General features: G+C 47.2%; 1 protein-coding gene across 1 annotated transcript; it reads left to right on the forward strand.

Moving 5' to 3' along the window:
• Positions 1-278: 278 nt before the first annotated feature.
• Positions 279-23,767, forward strand: DUSP29 (dual specificity phosphatase 29). The gene is made up of 3 exons (XM_030862363.2): positions 279-520; positions 14,324-14,544; positions 23,538-23,767. The coding sequence occupies exons 1-3, from the start codon at positions 279-281 to the stop codon at positions 23,765-23,767; spliced, it is 693 nt and encodes a 230-aa protein (XP_030718223.2).
• The last annotated feature ends 704 nt before the right edge of the window (positions 23,768-24,471 follow it).

Consider the following 24,471-nt stretch of genomic DNA (forward strand, 5'->3'; position numbering starts at 1 on the left):
AGGCAGCCTGCAGGGATTTCTTAGACCTGAAGCCTGTTTGTGTCTGCAGCAAATGCCCACTTCAGAGGGTGCCCAGCATGCTTGCTTTGCAGGAGAATGGAATCTTGGGGAAGTGCTGTTTAACTGCTATCATGGCCTTCCCTATTGACCTCTGTGGCCTGGGAAGAGGAAGCAGGAGCATAACAGGCTGGGGAAATGCCAGCTTATATACCCTCCTCTTTTTTGTAAAGCCCATTCCCTACCTCTGTCCCTGCTAACCGCAATCCTGACCCTCTTTCATGACCAGCTGCAGAAAGGAAAGAAAATCCCTTGGCTCCAAAATGACATCCAGAGAACCGAAGACAAGCCTCAAGAATGCTTACCCGTCTGCCAAGAAGCTGCTGCCGAAGGTGGAGGAGGAGGGGGAGGTTGAGGATTACTGTACCCCCGGAGCCTTTGAGCTGGAGCGTCTCTTCTGGAAGGGCAGTCCCCAGTACACGCATGTCAACGAGGTCTGGCCCAAGCTCTACATCGGCGATGAGTAAGTGGCGAGGCCCAGCCTCACCTTTGGTAGCCAGCCCTCCCCAGGGCACAGCCCTCGCCACCTTCCTGCCATGAGCTCTTGCTTTTTAGGTTGGTTCTGAGAGAACTCTATTAGCTAGGGCTGGGTTTATTTTCCTATCACAGAAAACTCAGAAAACGGGCTTGGGCTTCCCTGGTGGCGCAGTGGTTGAGAGTCCGATGCAGGGGACGCGGGTTCGTGCTCGGTCCGGGAAGATCCCACATGACGCGGAGAGGCTGGGCCCGTGGGCCATGGCCGCTGAGCCTGCGCATCCGGAGCCTGAGCTCCGCAACGGGAGAGGCCACAGCGGTGAGAGGCCCGCGTACCGCCAAAAAAAAAAAAAAAAAAGGGGGGCTTAAGCAAGATAGAGATTGGTTTCTCTCTCACATAAAAGAAGTGCAGAGGAAGGCGAGCTGGGGCTGGCATAGTGACTCCAGGGTCACCAGGGGCTCAGGCTCCCAGGCTCGGCCTCCACCATCCCCAGGGTGTGGTTTCTTCCTCCAGGGTTGCTTCAAGGTCTGACACTGCTAACAGGGACCCTGCCATCAACTGTAGGATCCAGACCACCGGAAGGCTGAAGGCAAGGAAGAGGAAAAGGACATCTTCCCGAAGGGAAGTCCCACCCAAGACTTCCCCTGCCCTTAGCTGCAAGGGAAGCTGGGAAATGTAGTCTTTTATTTTAGATGGGTATAAGACCAGCAAGAATAAAGTCAGTTCTCAGGTGGGTGGCATAAGAGCACATCACCATATGTGTCAGGAAGCACGGTAGACCTAGCAAAGTTGAGGTCACTGTCCCCTCTAGATTTTTATAGTCACCATTCCCCACTCTTCAAACAATTAGGAAGTGCCTACTGTAAATAATAATAATAATTGTACTTATTCTTTATTGAATACTATGTGCCAGGCACTGTGCTAAACATCTTGCATGCATGACCTCACTTTATTTTCACTACAGCCCAATGAGAGGTCATCTAATTACTCCCATTTTAAAGACAAGGAAACTGAGGCACAGAGCAGTTAAGTAACTGGCCCAAGGTCCACAGCTCAGTAAATGGCTGAGAGCTGGGATTCAAATGCCGTTTGGCCTAACCCAGAAGCTTTCATCCTGACTAGCACTCCTGCTCCTCCCGCCATCCCCCAGGATTCCAGCTCATGGCTCATCTCTCTGAGATGGTGCAGGACCACTGCATGTGTGATTTTTAATAAACACCTTGCTGCTTAAAAACCTAGAGATAACTGTCTAGTCATGGGAAATCAGGGACAGAACCCCTTTTCTTTTTATTTCTTAATATTTTTAAATGGAAAAAGTTACAAAAATTATATGCCCTTTTACACTAAATTAAACTAAATAGAGGGTTATAAAAAACTGCATAATCTCCCTTTGTCCTCTCTTAACTCTGCCCTGAGTAACCAGCATTAAGCTCACTTTATGTATGTTATTGCAAACATAAGGAAATATATGCATACATTTAAAGGATTTTTGTGTGTGTGTTTGTGTGGTACGCAGGCCTCTCACTGTTGTGGCCTCTCCCGTTGCGGAGCACAGGCTCCGGACGCGCAGGCTCAGCGGCCATGGCTCACGGGCTCAGCCGCTCCGCGGCATGTGGGATCTTCCCGGACTGGGGCACGAACCCGTGTCCCCTGCATCGGCAGGTGGACTCTCAACCACTGCGCCACCAGGGAAGCCCAATATTTTTATTTCTTTTAAATAATTTTTAGCAGAAAAAAGGAATTATATACTCTTCTGTACTTTCAATATTCCTTAGTATAGCTGTACCATAATTTATCCAATCATTTCTCAGTTATGAACATTGGAGAATGTGGGTTCCCCTAAATAGGGACTCTATTGTTTACTTTTTAAAAAACAATAGCTTTATTGAGATATAACTTGCATTCCATAAAATTCACCCTTTTAGAGTGTACAATTCAGTGGTTTTATTATATTTACAGAGCTGTACAACCACCAGCTAATTTCAAAGCATTTCCATCACCTCAAAAGGAAACCCTGAACCCGTTAAGTAATCACTCTCAATTCCCCATATTCCCCCAGCCTTAGGCAGCCAACAATCTGCTGTTTCTATGTATTTACCTATCCTGGACATTTCATATAAATGGAATAATAATAAATGGCCAATTGTGACTGGCTTCTTACACTTAGCATACTGTTTTCAAGGTTCATCCAAGCTGTAGTGTGTATCAGTGTTTTATTATTCTTTATTGCCAAATAATCTCTGTACTATTTTTGCAACTTTTCTGTAAGTCTAAAATTAGTTCAAAATAAAAAAGTCATGCATACACTTTGACCTCAAATATCGCTTTCAGAAATGTGACTTACAGAAATAGAGTACCAATACACAAGGAAATATGTACAATGTTTATCATTATTTGAAGTAGCAAAAAAGGGGGGGAAATCTGAATCTCTTATCTTTTAATAATAAAATATTACATAAACGTAGTAACTATATTGTTTTCCTATTTTAAAAGTAATGTAAACTCATTGTATAAATATAGACCTCTTAGCTTCCCTATTTGTAACAGGTTAACAAGAGAACCTTCCTCATAGGATTGTATGGATTGAGATAATATATGTCAAATATTAGTGCAGTGCTTAGTACAGAGTAAGCACTGAAAAAGTTTAGCTATAATAATAAAATAGTGATTAATGTAAGGAAGAAAACTTCTAAATATCTCAAAACAATCACCCAAGTCCATCACACCAAGCCTACTAAGACTGCAGTACATTTCCTCCTACACTTTCTACATGATACATTTGGTTTTAAATTCTTTTTATATAGTTGTGACAATATTGATTATTCATTTTATCTTGTCTCTTTTCCACATAGCGTCATTCATAAACTTTTCCCTTCCTATATACTTCTCATATATTTCATTATAATATAATAGTAACTATAATTATATATGTATTATATCAAATGGATAGAAGATCATTTATTTAACCACCTTCCCTACTATTGGACATATCGGTCACTTTCACGTTCTCACTTTTATAAATAATGCTGCAGTGGACATCTTTACTCATAAACTTATTTTTATATTTAGGATTATTTCCTGAGATCTGACCCTACAAATGGTATAAATAGGGGAAGGAGGATTAAGATTTAAAGATTTACACTGTCTCTGTGTCTTTCTCTGTGCTGTTCCCTTTGCCTAAAATGCCCTTCCCTTCACCTCATCTCCGTGTCCAGATTCTATGCATTCTTCAAAGTCCACTCAAATCACTTCTGCCATGAAGTTAGCTTTCCCAATCCCCATGGTGAGAAGTAAGTTTTTTCTCTCTGTATATTACATACTACATTTACCTTCCCTACAGCTTATAATAGTAACAATAGCCAAATTATATTGGATTCTTACCATGTGCCGTGCCCTGTGCTAGGCATCATTGAACCCCCCTAACAACTCTATGAAGGAGGTACCATTATCTCTCCCATTTAACAAATGAGCAAACCAAGGCTCATGGAGTTCATCCATTTAGTCAGTCAGTATTTACTGGGCACCTTGCTAGGAGCTTTGGGGGATACAAAGAGGAAACTGAGGTTCAGAGAAATTAAGTGACCAGCCCAAGGGTACACCACCAGGCAGTGGCAGGATATATTCTCAAACCAGGATCAAGAAAATGTGGTCAGTCAGATAAAGAAGCTGTTTTCCAGTTGAGGAGAAGAGATGTGTAGACATGTAACAGGGAATAGAAAGAGAAATAGGTAGTGGGTTGGAAGGAGCATGGGGTTGAGTCTTGGCTCTGCCATTTACCAGTGTGTGATTTTGGACAAGTTATTTTACCTCTCTTCCTCTTCTATGGCAACAGTAACAAGGCTTATCTCACAGGTGAAGATTAAATGAATTAAAACAAGTGAAGTGCTAGAGTAGTAGCTGCCACATAGTAAATGCTCAGTAAGTGCTTGGTATTATGGATCTGAGAAAGCATCATAGGAGTGGTGAGTTCTAAGCTTGGCTTTGGAAGATGGATAGGATTATCAACAGAATTCTAGGCAGAGGGAACAGGGTGAGAAAAGGCATGGAGGTGCGAACAAACAGGGTGATTCATCTGGAACATTGGGGATGAATGCAGTAGAGAATGTGCTTCCAGAGGGTCTGAGATTAAGCCAAGTTTTACTACTGTGTGATCAGCTTAGACTTAGCTATGCTGTGATGACGGGTATCCCCAACATCTTGTTGGCCTACCAGAACAGTGGTTTACTTCTCCCTCATGTGACATGTCCATGGTCTCTCCACTCGACTCCAGGACTCAGGACTCAGCCCCTCTCTGGGATATTGTCAGGCTCCCGGCAGAGGGAAAAGAGAGACATGGCAAACCACAGACTGACTTGGAAGTGACACAAGACACTGATGCCCACATTTCACTGGCCAAAGCAAGTCCATGCCAAAGCCTCATGACAATGGGGCAGGAAAGTGTAACACACCCCTCCGGATGGGCAGCAAACATTCCAAAGGGTAACACACAAGGTACCACAGCCACAGTCGTCTCCAGGTGCAGAGGCTTTGGGTAGGTCCTTTCACCTTTCTGGGCCTCAAAAGATGGTTACTGAGAGGATTAAAAGAAATAATGGAATGTGAAAGCATTTTGTAAATTATGAAGTAGCAGACAAATGCAAATGTTGTTATTATTGCTACTTAGTGAGAAAGAAACCTGGGAAGGTAGGTCAGGGCCAAGGGACTTTATTCAGGAAGCCACTGAGTGTCTGAGCAGGATACAAATGGCCTAGTGTAATAGAGTGACAGACAGTAGGGTTTGACGCAATAAGATATGCTTACTTCCTTGACATCTGACCATAAGTTTGCTTCCTTCAAGCAAGGGAATGTCACTGCCCTTTTGACTCAATCCAGCTCTGCCTAATTGAGCCCCCAAACAAACACACACGCACAGTCTAGGCAGGCTCCACAGTCAGCGTGTGTGACCTGCGTGCACAGCCCAGGAGAGGACCAAGGTCAGCACCCACCTGACCTTGTCCCCATCTCTGCTCAGGGTCCCTCCTTGACACCCACTTAACAAGGTTAATGAGACTCACAGATGCTTACTGAGAAAGAAGTTAATTCCACCATCAACGCAACCACACCAAGGTTACAGCCTGGCTGAAAGCAGGCACAGCTGCCCGCGTCTCTCCGTCTCTTTGTAGGTATTGGCCAGAGCAGTGAAATGCTCATAGCTGGCTCCTCATGCACGAAGCCTCAGTTTTAATTTGATATTTGCATTTAGGTTGAGTGTTTCCTTCCCTAAAAGCGCCTAAGATCCTTAAAAGCCAAGGATCTGAAAGTTAAGGTGGTTAGGATCCAGGAGTGAGAATGGGTGTCCTGAGGCAGCTAGCGCCACCGGCTGCTCCTGAAGTCTAGACCAACGATGCCTGGGACCTGCTGGGCACCAGACTGACCCCCAAGAAGCAGCTCACTCTTTCCCCACTCCTCTCTCCTCAAGCACAGAAAGGCTGGGCATCTGCTCTGGAGCCACAACGTCTGGGTCAAATTACTGGTTCCCACGTGGCCTTGGGCAAGTCACTCAAGCTTTCGGAGCTTCAGTTTCTTCACCTAGAAGATGTGGATTCAATGGGTTAATACATCTGATTCTCAGCACAGTTCCTGGCACACCCACTGTGTGTGAACTATTAGAGATCAGGCAGCTTCTGGAAATCCAACTCACAGTGTGAGACGGAGGTAAAGAACAGTCACTACACTTTGCCACTCAGCGTCCCTCTGCTAAGGGCAGCCTTGGGACAGAAAACACCCCTGGTCAAATTTCTCCCAGGAGATGCTATCATGAACCCAAGTCCAGGTTGGAAGGAAGGAAGTCCCTCTTAATGGGCCTTCTCCAGCCTACTCCCTCCATGGATGCTGTCCCGGCCTTCCAGGGACCCGGGTGGCCTAAGGCCTGAGGGGGCAGTACCACATCAAAGCCTCACACGCTTGTGGGTTTCAGAACGTCTAAAGCATTTTCTCAATCTCAGCTTATTCCAAGGGGATCACCAAATGGGATGCCTGGTGACTCCAAGTGTCTGTTGCTTACCAGCCTGAGGAGAGCAGAGATGTCCCCCCCATCCTCCCACCCACTCCATCACCACAGCCTGGCGAGAAGAGGCCACTGACAGAGAGATGTGGCTGGTGTGAAATGTGCTGGGTCAGCGGTGGGGGTCAGTGCAAGCCAGGCAGCTACCTTTTGGTGGCCTCGTGGGGAAGTCTTCCTTGCTCAAGGGCTCAAAGCACAGCCACCCTCTCCCACCCATTTCCTACAACTTGGTAGGCGGTCTGAATCTGCAAGTGGGAACCTTGGGGACAGTGTGGAGTAGAGCGAAAGCCCTCCAGCAGGATTCGGGGCAGAGAGTTCAAGCCTCCAGTGTGGGTGGCCATTCCGTGTGGCCTTTGGCAAAACATCTTATTGTTCTGGGACTCAGTTTCTTTATTTGTAAAATAAAGGGATGATTTCCAACGTCCCTTCCAGCTCTAAAGTAAAATTCTTTAAGAAATGTCTTATTAAATAAATTAGGCTTTATTAGGCTCAAGCACGTACTTGTTTTACTACTTTTAAGTCATACAAATTAGATTCAAATTAGGTTAACCAAGGGTTGCCCTCCAGAGAGCCAGGGACCGGCATTGATGATGAAATAAGAATAATTCATCACCTCTTATCAATCAGCAGTCCCTAAATGGGTGCTTCAGAAGTGCTTGAGGATGCTTGAAAGCACTAAATTTCTGTAATTTAAATATTCTCACTTTAATCTCACTCACATCTTCCATTTTCTGAGCAAATTCTTTTTTCTTTCTGTCTTGCTTCTCCCCAGTAGTCAGCAGGAGGGGAAATATCCTGGCTACCATCAAAGAGATTGTAAAGTCCCAGGCAGGACAGGCTCCCCATAGTAAGGCTTGGTTGCAACAGGATAATTGAGAAATCTCTCTTCCCTCTCACGATAGAGGCAGCCCTATAAGCCAACACCAAGGCTCTGCGAAGCTGCTCTGCCTCTGCCTGAATGGTGGGAGCCCTATTTTTATTATAACTACAGTTGCCTCCAAGGTCTGGCTTTTGGGGTCATCGACAGCCAGCAGCCCCTCCCTATAAAGCCTGACTCTTCAAATGCCTGGGCCAGCTCCACCCAGCCTGAGCTCACTTGCCAGGGGCCTCTCCAGCTCACCCTTTCTGCTTTTCTGCTCCCAACCAGACCGACAGCCTCTGAAGCCAGTGGCAGCTCTGGGGCTGGCCTGTAGTCGAAGAGGCTGGAGAGTGAGATGAAGGCAAATCAATGGCTGAGACGGTCCTCAGCTCAAGAGAGGACCTCTCACTGGTGCACCTGGACAGCTGCAATCTCTCCCCCCAAAAAAGAAAGGACTAATTCAGCCTTGAGGCACCAAGTAGAGCTAAAACTTGACCTGCTTGTCCAGGGTGGGCAGCAAAAACACAGCCAAGGTTGACAATTTAACATGCTGAATGTCACCTGAAAGAACTAGAAAACCTGGACTCTGAGCCTCCAGGTACCGAAGGCGACTACGGTACAACTGGGCACCAGTCGTGGGCAAGGTGCCCAGGGTGAGACGCGGTGGCCCTGGCCTGGCTGGGCCTTCTCATGCTGGGTGACAGCTTTTCACCCAGCGATGTCAACCATTTCCTTTCGTGGTTAGCCAAATGCCTAGTCTAGTGATTAATACAACACCATTTCTTGAAACCAGGCTTCCCATGCATTGTCTTTCCCCTCTTAGCCTCCATCCTTGGAGGTCTAGAGTCTAGGGGGGTGGGGAAGATGATGAAGAGATTTCTAAGGAGTTAAAAACACCGAGACCACCTTATGTCTTTGCAACAGTCTCTCCTGAGAACTAAGGATAGAACATCAATAAAAATCATGGTATAGATTTACCCACTAAGTGAATATACGTTATGTTCATTACTGAAAATTTACAAAGCACAGACAAAAAGAATATTAAAATTCCCTATAATTCTGTTACCCAGAGATAACCACCGATAACATTTTGTCGTGCATCTTCCTATTGTTTGCCCCCCACCCTGGAATTTATCTTTTAACCTTTTAAAGAAACTTGAATATTGCATCACTCAACTTTACAAGAATCTTGTAAGGAAAGTACTGCCAATGTAATTGGTTCTATTTAACAAATAAAGAAAACTGAGGGTCCCAGAGGGTCATTGTTTTGGTTCATGCAGCAGTTTAAGCTTACAAACTACACCTGTGAGCCCTGTGTTTTCTGCAGAGCCTCACAGCCAAACAGCTTCATCATCAGCAAGTAACAAGAACACGCAAAAAACCAGACAGCTAGTGAATTTTGCCTTCATATCAGGTGAATTGAGGGAGATCAAAAGCTAGAAATGTGCCTGCTGTTTTAAAATTCACTTGCAAGGAGTAGGTGTGGTCAAGACTCCAGAGAAGGAGAAGGTCACCATCAGGGTCATGCCCACGAACTGATGTGCCACCACAAGTGTCACACGCATCAGAATAAATAAGGTGCCAGATTACAGGATGTGGGCCGTGGACGAACAGGAGTCCATGATTAGGTGCGGGAACTCAGTGGGTCCTCACAGACGTGAGGGTACGGAGAACTGCCCAAGCTTTAGTGGACTTTCGTCAATGCCCAGTGCAGAATCCTGGCAACATGGAAGCAGCTGGTTCCCCACTGCAAGACAGCTGGTGGATGGCTTGTACAGATGCGTACTTGCATGTCCCTCCTCCTCTCTGTGACAGCACACATCTGTGGGAAATAGACTTCCGGGCAGGGGCTGAGGTATGTAGGCTAGGAATCAGGAGGGCCCCAAGAGGTCCGAAAAAGTGGAATGCCAAGAGCTCTGCCCAGGGAGACTGCTCTTACTTGCCACTCCTCAACGCTGGTTAAAGCAAGTTTCCTGGAGGAACTCTGAGGGGCTGAAAGGAGGCTGGTCCAGGCCGGAGAAGGGGGAAGGGAGGGAAGGTCTCTGAGGAAGAAAGTCCCTTTCTCGGCCCTCCAACACAGATTCAGAATCCAGAGCGAGGCCAGAGGTTCACAGGCAGGAAGAAGAGCTAAAGAGATCTGGGTCAGAAACAGGGATGTGACAACGTTCTGCAAAAGTAAAACCGTACAAGTCCAACAAATGTGGGAGAAAATGTTCAGCCTCATTGCTAAAATTAATGAAAATGAGATTTTTTTGGTCTATGAAATTAGAAATGAACAAAAATCGGAATGTTAGTTTGAGCAAACTTTCTGGAAGACAATTTAGTAACGAGTATCAACTGTGTTTAAAATGCTCATATCTGTTGACCAGCAATTCCACTTCGAAAAAATCTCTCCTAAGGACACAGAGATGTGCCCAAAGAAACACAGCAAGTTGTTTGTTTACAGTGTTTCTCATTGTAACACCCATCACTCTGTCTCTAGGAGAGAGACAGACGAGAGAGACAGACGAGAGAGAGAGAACACAAATGTCCAAAGCTAGGGGCTTGGTGAGATAAAATTGAGATTTACCTATGGAATGGAATAGTATGCAGCTATTGAAGGCTGTATGTTGACGTAACAAGATGTTTACAGGGACTTCCCTGGTTGCGCAGTGGTTAAGAATCCACCTGCCAATGCAGGGGTCATGGGTTTGAGCCCTGGTCCGGGAAGATCTCACATACTGTGGAGCAACTAAGCCTGTGCACCACAGCTACTGAGCCTGAGCTCTAGAGCCCGCGAGCCACAACTACTGAGCTTGTGTGCCACAACTACTGAAGCCCGTGCGCCTAGAGCCCGTGCTCTGCAACAAAAGAAGTCTCTGCTCACCGCAACTAGAGAAAGCCCGCGCGCACAACGAAGACCCAACGCAGCCAAAAATAAATAAATAAAATAAACTTTAAAAAATGCTTCCAAAAAAAGAGTTTACAATATATCACCATGCAAAGTTTTGGAAACTGGATATATAGTATTGTATATAGTATTGTAACCCCCACCCCAAACTTTATATAAAATATACAAATCTATTCATGGAAAAACAACTGGAAGATCTTTTTTTTTTTAAACATCTTTATTGGAGTATAATTGCTTTACAATGGTGTGTTAGTTTCTGCTTACAACTGGAAGATCTTACATCAAAAGGCAAATAGTCTTTATCTCTAGGGAGTAGAAATACAGGTGTTTCGTGTGTGTGTGGGAGGGAATATGTTTTCCACATTCTGCATAGAACATGTGTTATTTTTGTAATTAAATGACATATTTTAATTCTTTAATATCTTTATTGGAGTGTAATTGCTTTACATTGTTGTGTTAGTTTCTGCTGTATCACAAAGTGAATCAGCTATGTGTATACTTATATCCCCATATCCCCTCCCTCTTGCGTCTCCCTCCCACCCTCCCTATCCCACCCCTCTAGGTGGTCACAAAGCACCGATCTGATCTCCCTGTGCTATGTGGCTGCTTCCCACTAGCTAACTATTTTACATTTGGTAGTGTATATATGTCCATGCCACTCTCTCACATCGTCCCAGCTTACCCTCTCCTGCCCCCATGTCCTCAATAGATTACTTACACCTAAGATTTTTCTTAAACAACCAGAAACTGATGTTTAGGCTCCTGAATCACCTAAATCCTTGAAGTAATTTCTTAACCCTGTTTTTCTTCTAAGCTTTTCTCCTTCAGCAGAGGCACATTTCTTAGTCTTTCCCACATATCTGAGCAGGTGGCCCTGAAAGTTAAGAAAATTAAACAACGCAGCACCAGGCAGCACCCTTCGACCCTACCCCACTCCCAGTGATAGATGAGCTAGGTGTCTGGGCCAACTGGGGATCTGCCTCCCAAACAGCCACTGTCTACTGAGAGTCACTCTGTGTATTTGCAAATCCCCATCCTGCCGTGGATACCACCCAGAGCCCTCAACTGGACTCTAAGTAAGCCAAGCTGGGGGAAATCTCCCGAGGGGTGTGTGAGGACGCCACCTCCCCTTCCGGGCCCAGGTAGCCACAGAGCCCGAAAACCTGCAATGGGCTTCAGGATACCCACCAGGTCTAATCCTCCGCATGAGCCCCTTTCTCTCCCTCAGACACAGTCAAAACCAGCTCTGGTGGGGCGGCGCGGTGAATGTAGAGGTGTCATGCAATGAGTCTTGTTGCATATCTACCCTGATCCTTGACCCCCAAAGCAGCAAAGTGCAAACTGTTACTGCCAGTTGATTATGTTGAAACCCAGCTGCAGAACCCAGCGAGACCAGTCTTTATGGTGGGTAGGAACTTCCTGTCAAGGACAGTTAATTTTAATTTTTCCACTGAGCTCAACCTCAAAGTAAGGTTGATTGCTACTCAGCAAGATGGACTGCATTAGTGGAGGCTTTAATTGAGCGCAGATCTATGTCCCCAAAGCATAATGTTTGTTGTATACATACTTTGGGATGAGGAGAAAAATGAAAAACAGACCTTTCTGAGGAAAAATTGAAAGCAGAATGGGTTTCGTAGTCAGGATGGCAGCCCTAAAAGCCAGCTGCAGGGCTTGGTGGAACTCCCCATCTCCCCACGTCTCAGTTCCCATGGGCTGTTTGCACATGTTTCTAAAAGCTCAAGGCCTGTGTTCAGGTCTTCCAAACACTGGACTCCACTGTGGTTCCTCTCATGACCAATAAAAAGCCCCAGGAAAGCAGCGATACCCAAGGGGCCCTTGGCCGAGGGACCATGGCTTGTGTTTCTACTGCATGGAGCCTCCCCGCTCAGGGTGTGGATCCACATTGGCATCCAATATGCTCACTTCTGTCCACGTCCTTTTACCAGTGGCCTTGAGATGAGTCCTCAGCTGGAGCGCATTGCCACTTTTAGCCTCCTACTGTTACAGTTCCAGACCCTTGTCACCTCTTCCCTGAGCTGTAGAACTGGGCTTTGTGCTGTTGAGGGAGACGTCATCTCGAAGCTCAGATGGGATCACCCTCCTCAAACACCATCAAAAGCTCTCCCTGACGCCCAAATGCAGATCCTGACATCCAAGCACGCCATGGTCAAATCCCACACTCCCTCCCCAGACCTTTCTCATCTCTCCTCTCATATGCTATGCTCTGGCCAAACCAGTCCCCTCCTCCCTGCCCCCATTCCCCATCCATCAGCAAGTCTGCTGTGACTTACTCCAGCCACCTTCCTCTCTTGGCTGTATAACCGTGACAGCCTCCAACAGAGCTCCCGCTTCTATTTTATGTTCCTCTCCAACCCATCTCCATGCATCAGCCAGACTGATCTTTAAAAAAGCAAACAATGCTCAGCCCTTCCTTAAACTCCTCTGTGGCACGTGGCACACCACATTACTCAGAGTAAAATCCAAACTCTTCCCTATGGTCTACAGGGCCCACCGTGAACCAGCCCCCCTTTTCAGCTTCCCCTTGTACCACTACTACCTTTGCTTTTACAGCCACACTAGTCTCCCTTCTGTTCTTAGCATCTGCTGTTGCCTCTGCCTGGAGGAAACACTTTCCCTCCAAATCTTCCCCTGCCTAGGCCCTTATCACCCCTCAGTCTTAGCTTAAATGCCACCTCCCCGCAGGGGCCTTCCCTGACTACCTTACCAAAAACAGGACCACGGTCACTCTACACAGCTCTTACTGCTATCTGAAATTATTTATCCACTTATTTGCTTTCCCCATCAGAATGTAAGCTTCCCAAGGGACCTTGACTAACCTGCTTATTGCTGCATCATCAGTACCCAGGACAGTGCTCGGCACGCAATAGATTCTAAATCATTAAATTGGGGATAAATGATTGGTTACAGGAAATAATAAACATTTCCTGGAAGCCCTTCATTATCTCCAGCCTCCATCCCTTAGGTTGTGCTATTTCTTTGGCTTGGGCATGCCCTTGCCTCCCTCTTCCCTTCCATCACCAAGTGTTGACACTTGTAGTAAGGCAGGCTCAAAGCCCTCTCTCCAATAAAGTATCCCCTGGCCCTTCTAGGCCGAAATAACTCCTGCTTCCTTTGCCCCATGTTCCAAAGCCACCTACTTTAACATGACTTTTACTCTTTGTTCCTGGAAATTCTTGGCTTCAAGAACTTCCTAAAATCAATTCCAGTAACAGACTGCTCAAACAGCTCTCCTCTTCAGAACAGTGCTTTGCCCAAGTAGACAATGATTCACTTATCAAAGCAAAGGTTTTGCACTGTGTTCACCAATCTCTTGAACATCAAGATTAAGAATTTTGCCAGATCCCAATCAAACCATCACACTGAATGACCCATCTTATTTTTTTTTCAAGTTTTTGTTTTTTTGGGGGGAGGGTACAACACACTGGCTTGTGGGATCTTAGTTCCTCTGCACAGGGATCGAACCAGTGGCCCCTGCAGTGGAAGGGTGGAGTTCTAACTACTGGACCATCAGGGAATTCCCTGAATGACCCATCTGAAACCATTCATTCGAGCCCCAACCTCCAAACACTGTCAACATCCAGAGGGTTCAGAGGAGGGGCCGGCTTTAAAGGGTCTCCCCGAGGCTCTATGAAGGTGGCCCTCTCCCTTACATTCAGCTTTGCCTGATGAACAGGTTATTCTGATGGCCTTAGAGGGGATCTGGCAGCTGACAGTCCACTCCCGCGGACCACTGGGGTCTCCAGCACCAAGCTCTTCTGTATTTGGTGAATGAAAGAATGAATGGACAAAAGAATAGGGCACAGTGGCCAAGGGGTCAGTAAGAGCAGGGCTTGGAGTAGGCAAGTCCTTCATTTCAACGGCTAGGCCTTATTTTGGAAGCCGGAATCGAGAGTGGAAACCCATGGGCTGCACCCGACTTTCCCCCAGATCCAGGCCAAGGCTCCGCGCAGTCGACCAGCCTCTTTCCCTCGCACCCAGGGCGACGGCGCTGGACCGCTACAGCCTGCAGAAGGCAGGCTTCACGCACGTGCTGAACGCGGCCCACGGCCGCTGGAACGTAGACACCGGGCCCGACTACTACCGCGACATGGCCATCGAGTACCACGGCGTCGAGGCCGATGACCTGCCCACCTTCGACCTCAGCGTCTTCTTCTACCCAGCGGCCGCTTTCATTGATGCTGCACTCCGCTACGATCACAGTAAGAGACATTCGGCCTGCGCACGGCCCCGCCCCCAGCCCTTGGCCACCTCAAGGCCCCGCCCCAGCCCGAGGCCCCACCCCCAGCCTGAGGCCCCGCCCCTCAGCTTGGTGGGAAGAGGCATCTGCACACTTTAAGTAAGCTCCCCTTGCAAATCCCGCCCTGCCAGGGTTGCTGGAAATGTCTGCTCCCCTGGAGGCTGTGAGCACCACTGAGCTTGCTGCTGCTGGGGTCTGGCCCTTGGGTGCCGCTATGGGAAATCAGAAGCAGGAGGGCTCAGAGGAGAGGCCTTTGGCCTGAATCTGTCTTCCCTGAGGCACAGCAGCCATCTTTTGAACGCCAGGGGTGGTTGGGAGCCCTCAACGGTGGGATGCTGCCAAGGTGCTAATTGTACCTGGGTCCAGACCAGACTAATAGCCAAGGGCCTCGATGCTCGAAAACCCTCCGGGAGCTGACTTGAGTGGGAATCTAGGGGAGACTCCAGATTCTCCTGCCAGCCAACCAAGTTCATACCTGCCTCCCTCATCCTCCCACCCTAGTCATATTCAGTCTAGTGAACCCTCCTGTAGAAAGCTGACAACCTATTCTTTCTAAGTGGCAAACTATATTTGAGAATCTGAGTTTTACACTTATGATGTCCAAGTTTCCCAAAGTTAATTAACCGTCTTTTAAATCACAGTACTAGTCCTCGTAGCCAAAATGCAGTTTTAGCGGCCCTAATCCAGGTAAAGTCTACAAGGCTACTCTGGAGAGAAGGGCACAGTGTAGGTATGTATCTGGCTGAGCCCATATGCCGTGATTACTGCAGGATGTATCTCAGTGACATTCCACAGAGGCCAGAGGGACTTCAACTCCCTGATCTGTGCTCTGACTTCAGCCCCACGTGTCACACCCTTTTATGGGGCCATCACATAATTCAGGGTATACAGCTACTAAAGGCCTTTCTTACCACAAGTGGTTGGGATTACAAGACTCAGTGACTGACCAACGGGCCTGTTTCAGGAACTGCAACCTGCAGCTGGGCCTAGGCCACGTCTGCTGGACAGTCCCAGAGTGTGTCTTTATTTTGGCTCAGAAGGCTATGACAGAGGGAAGGAAAAAAAAAAAAAAAAAAAACCCCACAGAGCTGAAGTTCTTGTCTTAGGGGATACCTCATTTCAAAGTCATCCTTTTTATGAGTCTATTTATGGACCATCTTTTGAGTTAGGCACATTCTGGGTTTCCAAGCAGGATCAAAAAAGCAACTGGACTCTGACTCATCACCATAAGGTGAAATTCGCCTCACAGTATTTGAAGTTAACTGAAAACATATTTGACATGAAAAAACAAAAAGCTACCACCACACGATCCTTCCGATTCTGTTTAATGTGCTCAACTTGCCGTTACTATATCTTCAACCATCCCCTTAATGCAAGGGGCCTGGAAGGCTTTGGAGAAGATGAGGCTGCATTCAAATTCACGCTGCACAACAATGTGATTTCTAAGCCTTGATTTCTCCATCCGGTGATGAAAATATTTACCTTGAAAGGTTATAATGAGGATCAGCAGTAACCCACAAAAAGCACTTAGCCTAGAACCTGGTGCACAGCAGGCTGTCAGATGTGTTTGATAAAGAGAGGTCTCGCACCACGAAGCACATAACCACACCAGCACGTGCACATCATCATAATAAAGTTTCCAACCCCCAGAGGGGGTAAAAAAAAAAATGAAAAAAAGACATTCCAACTTTGAACTACAGTAGTATGATACACGCAGAGGACAGCCTGCCGGGGTCCTGGCATGCCATTTTAGAGTCTGCCCCCACTGCCGGATTAGGAAAGAATGGGCTTTGGGGTCATATGTTTAGGCCTGGACAGATCTCAGAGCATCGATGTGGAGATGTTAGGCTGGTGTGGGTCGTGACGGGTAGACCGGGTGGTCGCAAGCACCTAGCCGAGAAACAGTCAAGAGGGAAAAGCACATCCACAGGTCAGAGGACATGCAGGGAGTGTGGGCCTCGCCCAGCTGGCTAGGGATGGGAAGCAGGACAGGACCCTGTTGCCAGTGGGAGGCCAGACTCCCTTCTCTGTGCCCTTTGTATTTGCATATCTAAAGAATTCCTCAAGCTGAGGGCTCAAACCCCAACCCTTCAGGACCAGGCAGAGGCCATAAATGGATGACGCTGGCTGCGTGTGGCCGCGGGGTGAGGGGAGAGGGTGATTGTGGCTGAGCTGAGAGCCCCATATCCCCTCCAAAGGGGACAGCTGCTACTCAGTCCCAACCAATGATTGTCTTGTGAGAATCAGTGCCAATGTGGTAGATCTGACTTTTCATGAAAAGTCTCCAATCTGGATTTTAACGTAAAATTGCTCAAATTTTAAGTGTTGGCAACAAATTGAAAATCTCTTAAAACGCGGCACAGCCCAGACAAAAGAAACCCAGTGGCCATCAGTTTGTAACCTGTGCCCTGAGTAGTCAGAGTAACAAAATAAAAAGCTCGTCAGCATTGTCAGAGACTCCATACGTGGAGATGGCGTGTGCTCAGCATGTATGGCACAGGCAGTAGGCAGCCTGGACGGGTCTAGTCACTCCCTGGAAAACCACGGGACACTCCTGTAGCATTTTAGGAGCCAGACGCACTCGTATATTCCTTATTATACTCTCGATGTAAGAGGTGTTGATGGACAGTCTGGCCAAAAGGCAAAGACATGTCCTTTTCCTCGCTCTGTCTTTCCTGTTCTTCCTTGGCTAGCTTCAGCTTAGTGTATAGTGTTTCCCACCACGGCTCCTCACAGCCAGTCTCGTTCCCTCTTTTTGAAAAGCATCCCTTGTGGTGCTGCAGAGCTGTACCTGTGGTCTGTAATCTGCCACATGGGGCCCACCCCTGTGTCTGCCCTACCCTGATCTGACCCTTCCGAAAGAACTCCCCAGGCAACCTCAGACACTCTTGAGAAATCTTAGAGATAATCTAGTCCAGTGTTCTGCCCTGAGAGCTGGGGAAACAGAGACCCAGAGAAGCCAGCTGATGTGCTGAGGGTCACAGAGTTAATCAGGGGCCAACGGGCATCGCTTCTGTCACTCAGGTCTCACGGAAGAGTCCTTTGTCCTTATTTTGAGCAGCTGGTGACTTTGCTGTATAAGAGGTCACCCAATATCATGGAAGGTGAGACATTCCAGCTGGTTATAGGATCTAAAACAACTGAACTTGTCCTTCTTCATCAGAAAAAGAAGTACGGACAACATACTGCCTCGGGAGCCCCATTTGGACTGCCTTCACTGCTCCTGGCACAGCATCCTCAGAGCTGAGTTACTGTGGTTTTAATTTAATGAAATCTTCTAAGAAATCCCAGGGCGGATACCATGCGGCTCTAAAGATCAGATTTTAGTATCACCACTCTCCTTTTATTCTTTCTTTTACTTGAACAAACAGTCCACAGGCTGCTTTGGAAGCCATCTTACAATCTATTATGGATACGGTAGGTTTGAAGAAATAAATGAAGTCTGTGTTTGAGCAAGAGGCTGTTTCTCCGGCGCTTCTGAGCTTTAATCAGACCAGATTTTCAGGGTATTTTAAGGGTATCCTGACCCACTGCAGCACATACAAGCCTGCCCCCTGGCAGTTCTAAAACATGCCATGCATCCTTTTTCTGAGGACTTCCATGTGTGCAGAACTATTTTGGGAGAAGTAGGAACTCTGCTTTTGCAGGTTCCAAGGTAGTGAGTGGGAGACAAAGGGCATCCCACACAAACCAAGGAAGTCAGGGGGGTGGTTGGTGATAACAGGCTTAGCCTATACGTCTGATTTGAGTGACAGAGGCCCACCTTCTGGTTGCCAGTGAAAACGTGCCATTAGGTAAACAGTAGAGGTTCTGGATTTGGCTTTTCTTCATAAGATTGTGGGAATTCACCTTTTGGTGAAGGCCAAAGGAGAAATATTTAATTGAAACCATCATTTTTCAAACATAAATTGTGGCCTATCAGTGGGTTATAAAATCAATTTCGTGGCTTTGACTAGGATTTCTTTAAAAAAAAAAATGAAAAGATTAGGAAAGAATAGAAGACCTCAGCGTACACTGCATGTAAAAAAAGCACAAATTGTTTGTGAAAGTCTTGTCTGATACACACGTACCTGTGAAGCCCCCTTAACATCTAAGTCCTCTGGCTTCAGTGGCCTGGGCTTGAATCATAGTCCTGCCACTTCCCAGCTGTGTGACTCAGACACATGGCTTCTCTGCACTTCAGCTACCTCCTCGATAAAACAGGGATACTAATTTCATCTACCTCATCAGGTTGTTCTGAGGACCGACTACAACGAACATATAAAGTGCTTGGAAGATATGGGGTAGGCTGAACCCATGTACTTGTTAGCTGTGAATTTTATGATTTGCGGGGGGCGGGAGGCGGTTGTCACACAAAAAAGTGTGAAAGCCACTGACCTAGAAAATGCCAAGCCTGACAATGCTCCCTTCGGCTTCCTCTGGTATGGACCATGCTGTGAACAGGCTGAATGCAGCCTTCCTTGCATGTCTCCCGAACTCTCCTGAGAGCAGTTTCTCACCATCCAACGCTGGGCCCCAAAGGGTGGTGCTTAGCAGAGCCACACAGCAAAGAGGGAGCAGTGCCCTGAGAGTCTGGGGACGGGTCCTCTACCCTAGGAGGCCCACCAAGCTCACACGGCTGACAGCATTAGTGCTGCTGTCGTGAAAGCAAAGTTCAGCCGGGAGGACCTTCTGCTGGAGCGGAGGACCCCCATCCCCTTCCCCCTCTCTCCCCCCCCCCCCCCACTTAACAGACTTCAGGCTCCCTACAGACTTAATGAACTACAGCTTTCGTCTGTTTCAAGTCTTTAGTCATGACAGAAAGAATTACCCTTTTTGCCAGGGGAGGAAGAAACGCTTTAGTTATCAGCAGAGCTGGCAAGGGGCCAGGCAGCCTCTGGAACAGTCTGTGGGGATTAGAATGCCAGAGGTAGATGTTCCAGTCCAGGAGGACAGTCATGTCCATGAGCTGGGCCAGCCGCCCCCAAACCCCACCCAGCACTGAAGAAGCCGCCCTGCTTCTCGCCCTCTGGCCTTTCTGGCCCAGGTGCACGGGGGGAAAAGGCAGCCACACTCTTGCAGCTCAGCGATGGGGATTGGAGGCCTGCATGGTTAGCCTGTGGAGATGCGTGGAAACGAATCATGATAAAATTAACAGTTCTTTATGGGCGCCTTCTGTGTCAGCACTGTGTGTGCGGAAAGGCCACCAGCAGGGTCCTTACCATAGGGCAGGGTGTGCAGGCCTCTCCAGCTGGGGTGGGTGGGGAAAGAGAATCCTGGTGCCTGGTATCGGGCCCATCTGCACGGCTCATGCTGCCATGGTTGCTGACCATCACCGCTGTCCTGGGCTTGGTCCCATGAGGCAGGTGGGGAGTGGAGGTGAGAGGGACACGGGGAGCCACGTCCATTCAGAAGTGTTCTTTGCCAAGCTCATCTCCTGCTGGTGCTCCATAAACCCGGTGATGTCCGTGAGTGTCTCCTTGGTCATCCTTCCAGGCCTCAGGCATAAGAATCAGGAACAGAGACAGCACTGGGGTCACACAGCTCAAGGTGCCCCAGCCAGCTTGACCCCAGCAAAGGGATCCCAGAACCACAGGAGAGGGCCGCCACTGGGATGGCAGTGGTGGCAGTGCTGGGGACAGCCAGAGACGCTAATCTCATTACTTTTTCTGTCCCCAGAGCACAGCAGCAAGTAGCCACCACACAATAGGGTCTCAATAACAAGTTGCTTTGAACTATTTCTGGAGATGGCACCATCTTTCTGGGTGACCTCTAGCAGTCATTTCGCCTCGACTCTTTCCCCATCTGTAAAGCAGGGATGCGGATGATGAAATCTTGATGGTTGTATTAAGGATGAAATGAGATAAAACATGTTGAGGTGCTTTGTGAGCTCGAGTGCCACCAAATGGAGGCCTGAAGGATGGAAAGCTGCTTCTCATGGTGATTTCTCATTCGGCCCAGCTGTTGCCATGATAGTGGCGGAAGGGAGCTTTTTTCTTGTGGAGGGCTTTCTCTAGTTGTGTAGTCGTGGCGAGCGGGAGCTACTCTTCGTTGTGGTGCATGGGCTTCTCACTGCGATGGCTTCTCTTGTTGCGGAGCACGGGCTCTAGGCGCACGGGCTTCAGTAGTTGTGGCTCACGGGCTCTAGAGCATGGGCTCAGTAGTTGTGGTGCACCGGCTTAGTTGCCCTGTGGTATGTGGGATCTTCCCAGACCAGGGCTCAAACCCATGTCTCCTGCACTGGCAGGGGGATTCTTAACCACTGGACCACCAGGGAAGTCCAGTGTGGAGATGCTTCTAGATCTTCCAGTTCTCAAACTTTATGGTCTCAGATCCCTTTCACACTCCAAAAAATTATTGAAGGCCTCAAAGAGCATTGATGTAGGGTAGATCTATCAATATCTACTCTATTAGAAATAAGAACTGAAAATTGTAAAAATATTTATTTAAAACTAATAAAGTGAACCCACTGCATATTAACATATTTTTATGAAAAAAATTATATTTTCCAAAATAAAGTATGGAGAAGCACGGCATTATTTTACATTTTTGCAAATCTCTTTGATGTTAGGCTTATGAGAATCCAGGTGGGTTTTTATATCTGCTTCTGCATTCAGTCTGTTGTGATATGGTGTTTTGGTGGAAGTATATGGAGAAAATCCAGCCTTACTCAGATATATAGCTGGAGAAGGAAGGGCTATGTTAACAGCCTTTTCAGAAAACTGTGGATATTCCTCTTTGATACTACACCAAAACTTGACAAGTGATAGCGTCTTAAAGGTGAGTTGTGATGTGGAATCTGAAACCATACCTATAAACTTCGTACTGTTACATGAAAATCCATTGGTCTCTCTTGCATTTTGAATGGATTTTTTACCCACACATGATTTTGTAATATCTCACATTGGTTATGTGGAAAATCTTGTTCACTAAGTTATGCAGATCTTCCAAATGTTGACACTTTCACTGTACATTGTCAGAAGACACATTTGTTAATATGACTGCCGATCTTAACAGAAAAATCTTAAGAGTATTGTGAAACTGTCAATCTCACAGTAGATACAAGTTTTCCAAAATTCTAATTTTTGCTTGAAAGCTTGCATTTTATCACTGGCAACGGATACTCTCAATTGTTTTCTTTGATGTGACAGGCTCACTTTGTTCACCTTCGAGAAAAAGTCTGCCAAATACCCGTTTGAATTACCATGGTTTTTCTGTCATTTACTCTTTTAAGTAAAAATGGTGTTTCATGAAACAGTGGCTAATTCAGCTTGCAACTCAATCTCCCATAAGCTTTTCCTTGAGATAACAATCGTACTTCGGTATGCAGCCAGAGTGCTTTATGTACACGTCCCATTTCATCACACAGAATATTAAGAAGTGTAACCAAGGGCTGAAATTCGATAAAATTAATTTTTACTGCTTCATCAAAGATATTCTTAAAGGAAATTGGCTTGTTTTTTCCCCAAGAGTGCTTGGTGGTGAATGCAACGATTACTACTACAGTTCAGTGTCCCTGCCATAATTCACGCTAAGGCACCAGCAGTTCTTCCCACCACTGCCTTTGTACCATCAGTGCAAATGTCAAAACAGTGGAAGAGACAAACATCGCCGCAGTACTATTTTGAAAATAATGTTAACTCCACAGATCTCCTCAGAGTACCTTGGGAACCCCCAGGGTCTTGGCTCATGCTTAGAGAACCGCTGATCTAGATGACAATTTGGTCACCTAAGCTGTAAGACTATTCATCCCCTGGTTATACCACATGACACAATAAAACTATTTTAATTTTTAAAAAATCTGACCGTGTGATTTTTACTGAATTGGCTTTGCTCACAGCTGATCTGAGGTTGCTGCCCCTTTTGACAGCTGAGGAAGTAGAGGCGCCACAGGCTGAGTGGCTTACCCCACACCCAGGTGGTTAGTAGCAGAACCGATCTCGAACCCAGGACTGCAAGAGAGAAGGCCAGAGCTCTGCAGGCTCCTGAGGCCACGTGAATGCTCACAGACTCCACGGCAAGCAGACTGCACCCTCTGTCTCGGCCCCTCAAAGGGCCCTTTGGGACTGTGGGTGCTCTCTCCTTATCCGAGGTCAAATGCAGCAGCACTGCAAATGGTGCAGAAAGCCTGCACTCCTCCACAATCCACCTGCAGCCGTGGACGGGATGGAATGCATCCTGTTCAAAGTGGATTATGGTTCATCCATACAGAGGAACTCTGTGCAGCCACAAGAAAAAAATAACAAAGAGAGAACTCTTCAGAGACTGATATACAAAGGTCTCCAAGATATATTGTTAAATGGAAGAAGCAAGGGATAGAAAAGTTTGTAAAGCTTGCTACCTTTTGGGCAAGAAAAGAAGAGAAAAAATATGTTCTTGCTATGTATATGCACAGATAATTCTCCGTTAGAAGAAACTGGTAATACTTGTTGCTTTGGGGAACTGAGGAGGTGGGTGCGAGGGAGGCTTTTCAATGCCATCATTTTATACCTTTTGAAATCCGAACCCTAGTGGCTGCCCTATTCAAACTAAGTAAGCATTAAGTAAATAAATAATATGAATATATTATAAATATAATAAATTAAAAGTGAGCGTTAAAAAAAAACTCATAAGGCTCTCCCTTGGAGGTGCTTTGGCAGGTGGGAAGCATCAGTTTCAATCCCGCCTCCTTCTCACCGAGGCAACAATTATAACATCTGTGACTTATTGAACCTTTAATATGCACCAAGCAGTGTACCAAGTTGCTTTGCACCAATTGCCTTCACACCGACCCTAATGAAGAGGATACTGACAGTATCCCCATTGTACAAATGGGGAAGCTGGGCCTCCCAGCCACTCAGTAACCTGCCCAGGGTCCTACAATAGTGGGAGAGTCAGGATCTGAGCTGGCTCTGCGTGAGCCTCACACCTATGCCCCACCCTCCAGGCCACCCTGCCCCTACAACGCAGGTGTTTCTTCTCCCCACTCCACTGCAGATAAGATCCTGGTTCACTGCGCCATGGGCCGCAGCCGGTCGGCGACTCTCGTCCTGGCCTACCTGATGATCCACAGGAACATGACCCTGGTGGACGCCATCCAACAAGTGGCCAAGAACCGCTGTGTCCTACCCAACCGGGGCTTTCTGAAGCAGCTCCGGGAACTGGACAAGCAACTGGTGCAGCAGAGGCGACAGGCCCGGCGCGGCGCGGACGGTGCGGAGCTGTAAGGCCCCCTCACAGGGTGAGCAGGATACTCGGGAATGAAGGGGCAAGGTTGAAAATAGCTCTGGCCTGTGACTTCCTTTGTCACAGAGAAGGGACGTGAAACCAAAGCTTGACTCCTTCCGAACAATCTTAAACTTCCCAGGGGCCGGTGAACAGAGCGGGTAATTCATAGCGGCCTCCGGTAGGAGGCCAGCACTTGGCTTCACAGCAAAATGGGGCAGACGGGCTTCCCAGAGGCACTGGCTACAAGTGAGCACGCATGCGCCGTTTTTCTGTTTTTTTTTTTTTTTTTTGTTTGTTTTTGTTGTTGTTGGTAAGACGGATGCGGAAAAGGATTTAAAGATGCGTAGACATTGTGCTGATTAAATATTTGGCTTTGTCTGAAAGTCACATTCTTTAAAAATAATTTAAAAATATAACTTTATTTTCTAACCACAGAAAAGTGCCTGCGAGAGCTGTTACAGGAGAGTTTGCACCGCTTGTTAGTCAGTCGGCTGTCTGGGGTAGGGGGTGGGCATGGGGAGGACGCGCATTTCCTTACCGGCGGCTCCTGCATCTTCCTTTCGATGGAATCCCCAGGCTCAGGTCACCATCCATAGATGCTGCTCTGTGGAAGAGGCAGAGAGCAATTCATCTGGTAGGGGTAGGGAGTGGCGGTCCCCTGCACAGAGGCCGCCCGCTTTGGGCTCCCCTACCTTCCTTAGGG

The sequence above is a fragment of the Globicephala melas genome, chromosome 16 (assembly GCF_963455315.2).
Source record: "Globicephala melas chromosome 16, mGloMel1.2, whole genome shotgun sequence".
Lineage (NCBI taxonomy): Eukaryota > Metazoa > Chordata > Mammalia > Artiodactyla > Delphinidae > Globicephala > Globicephala melas.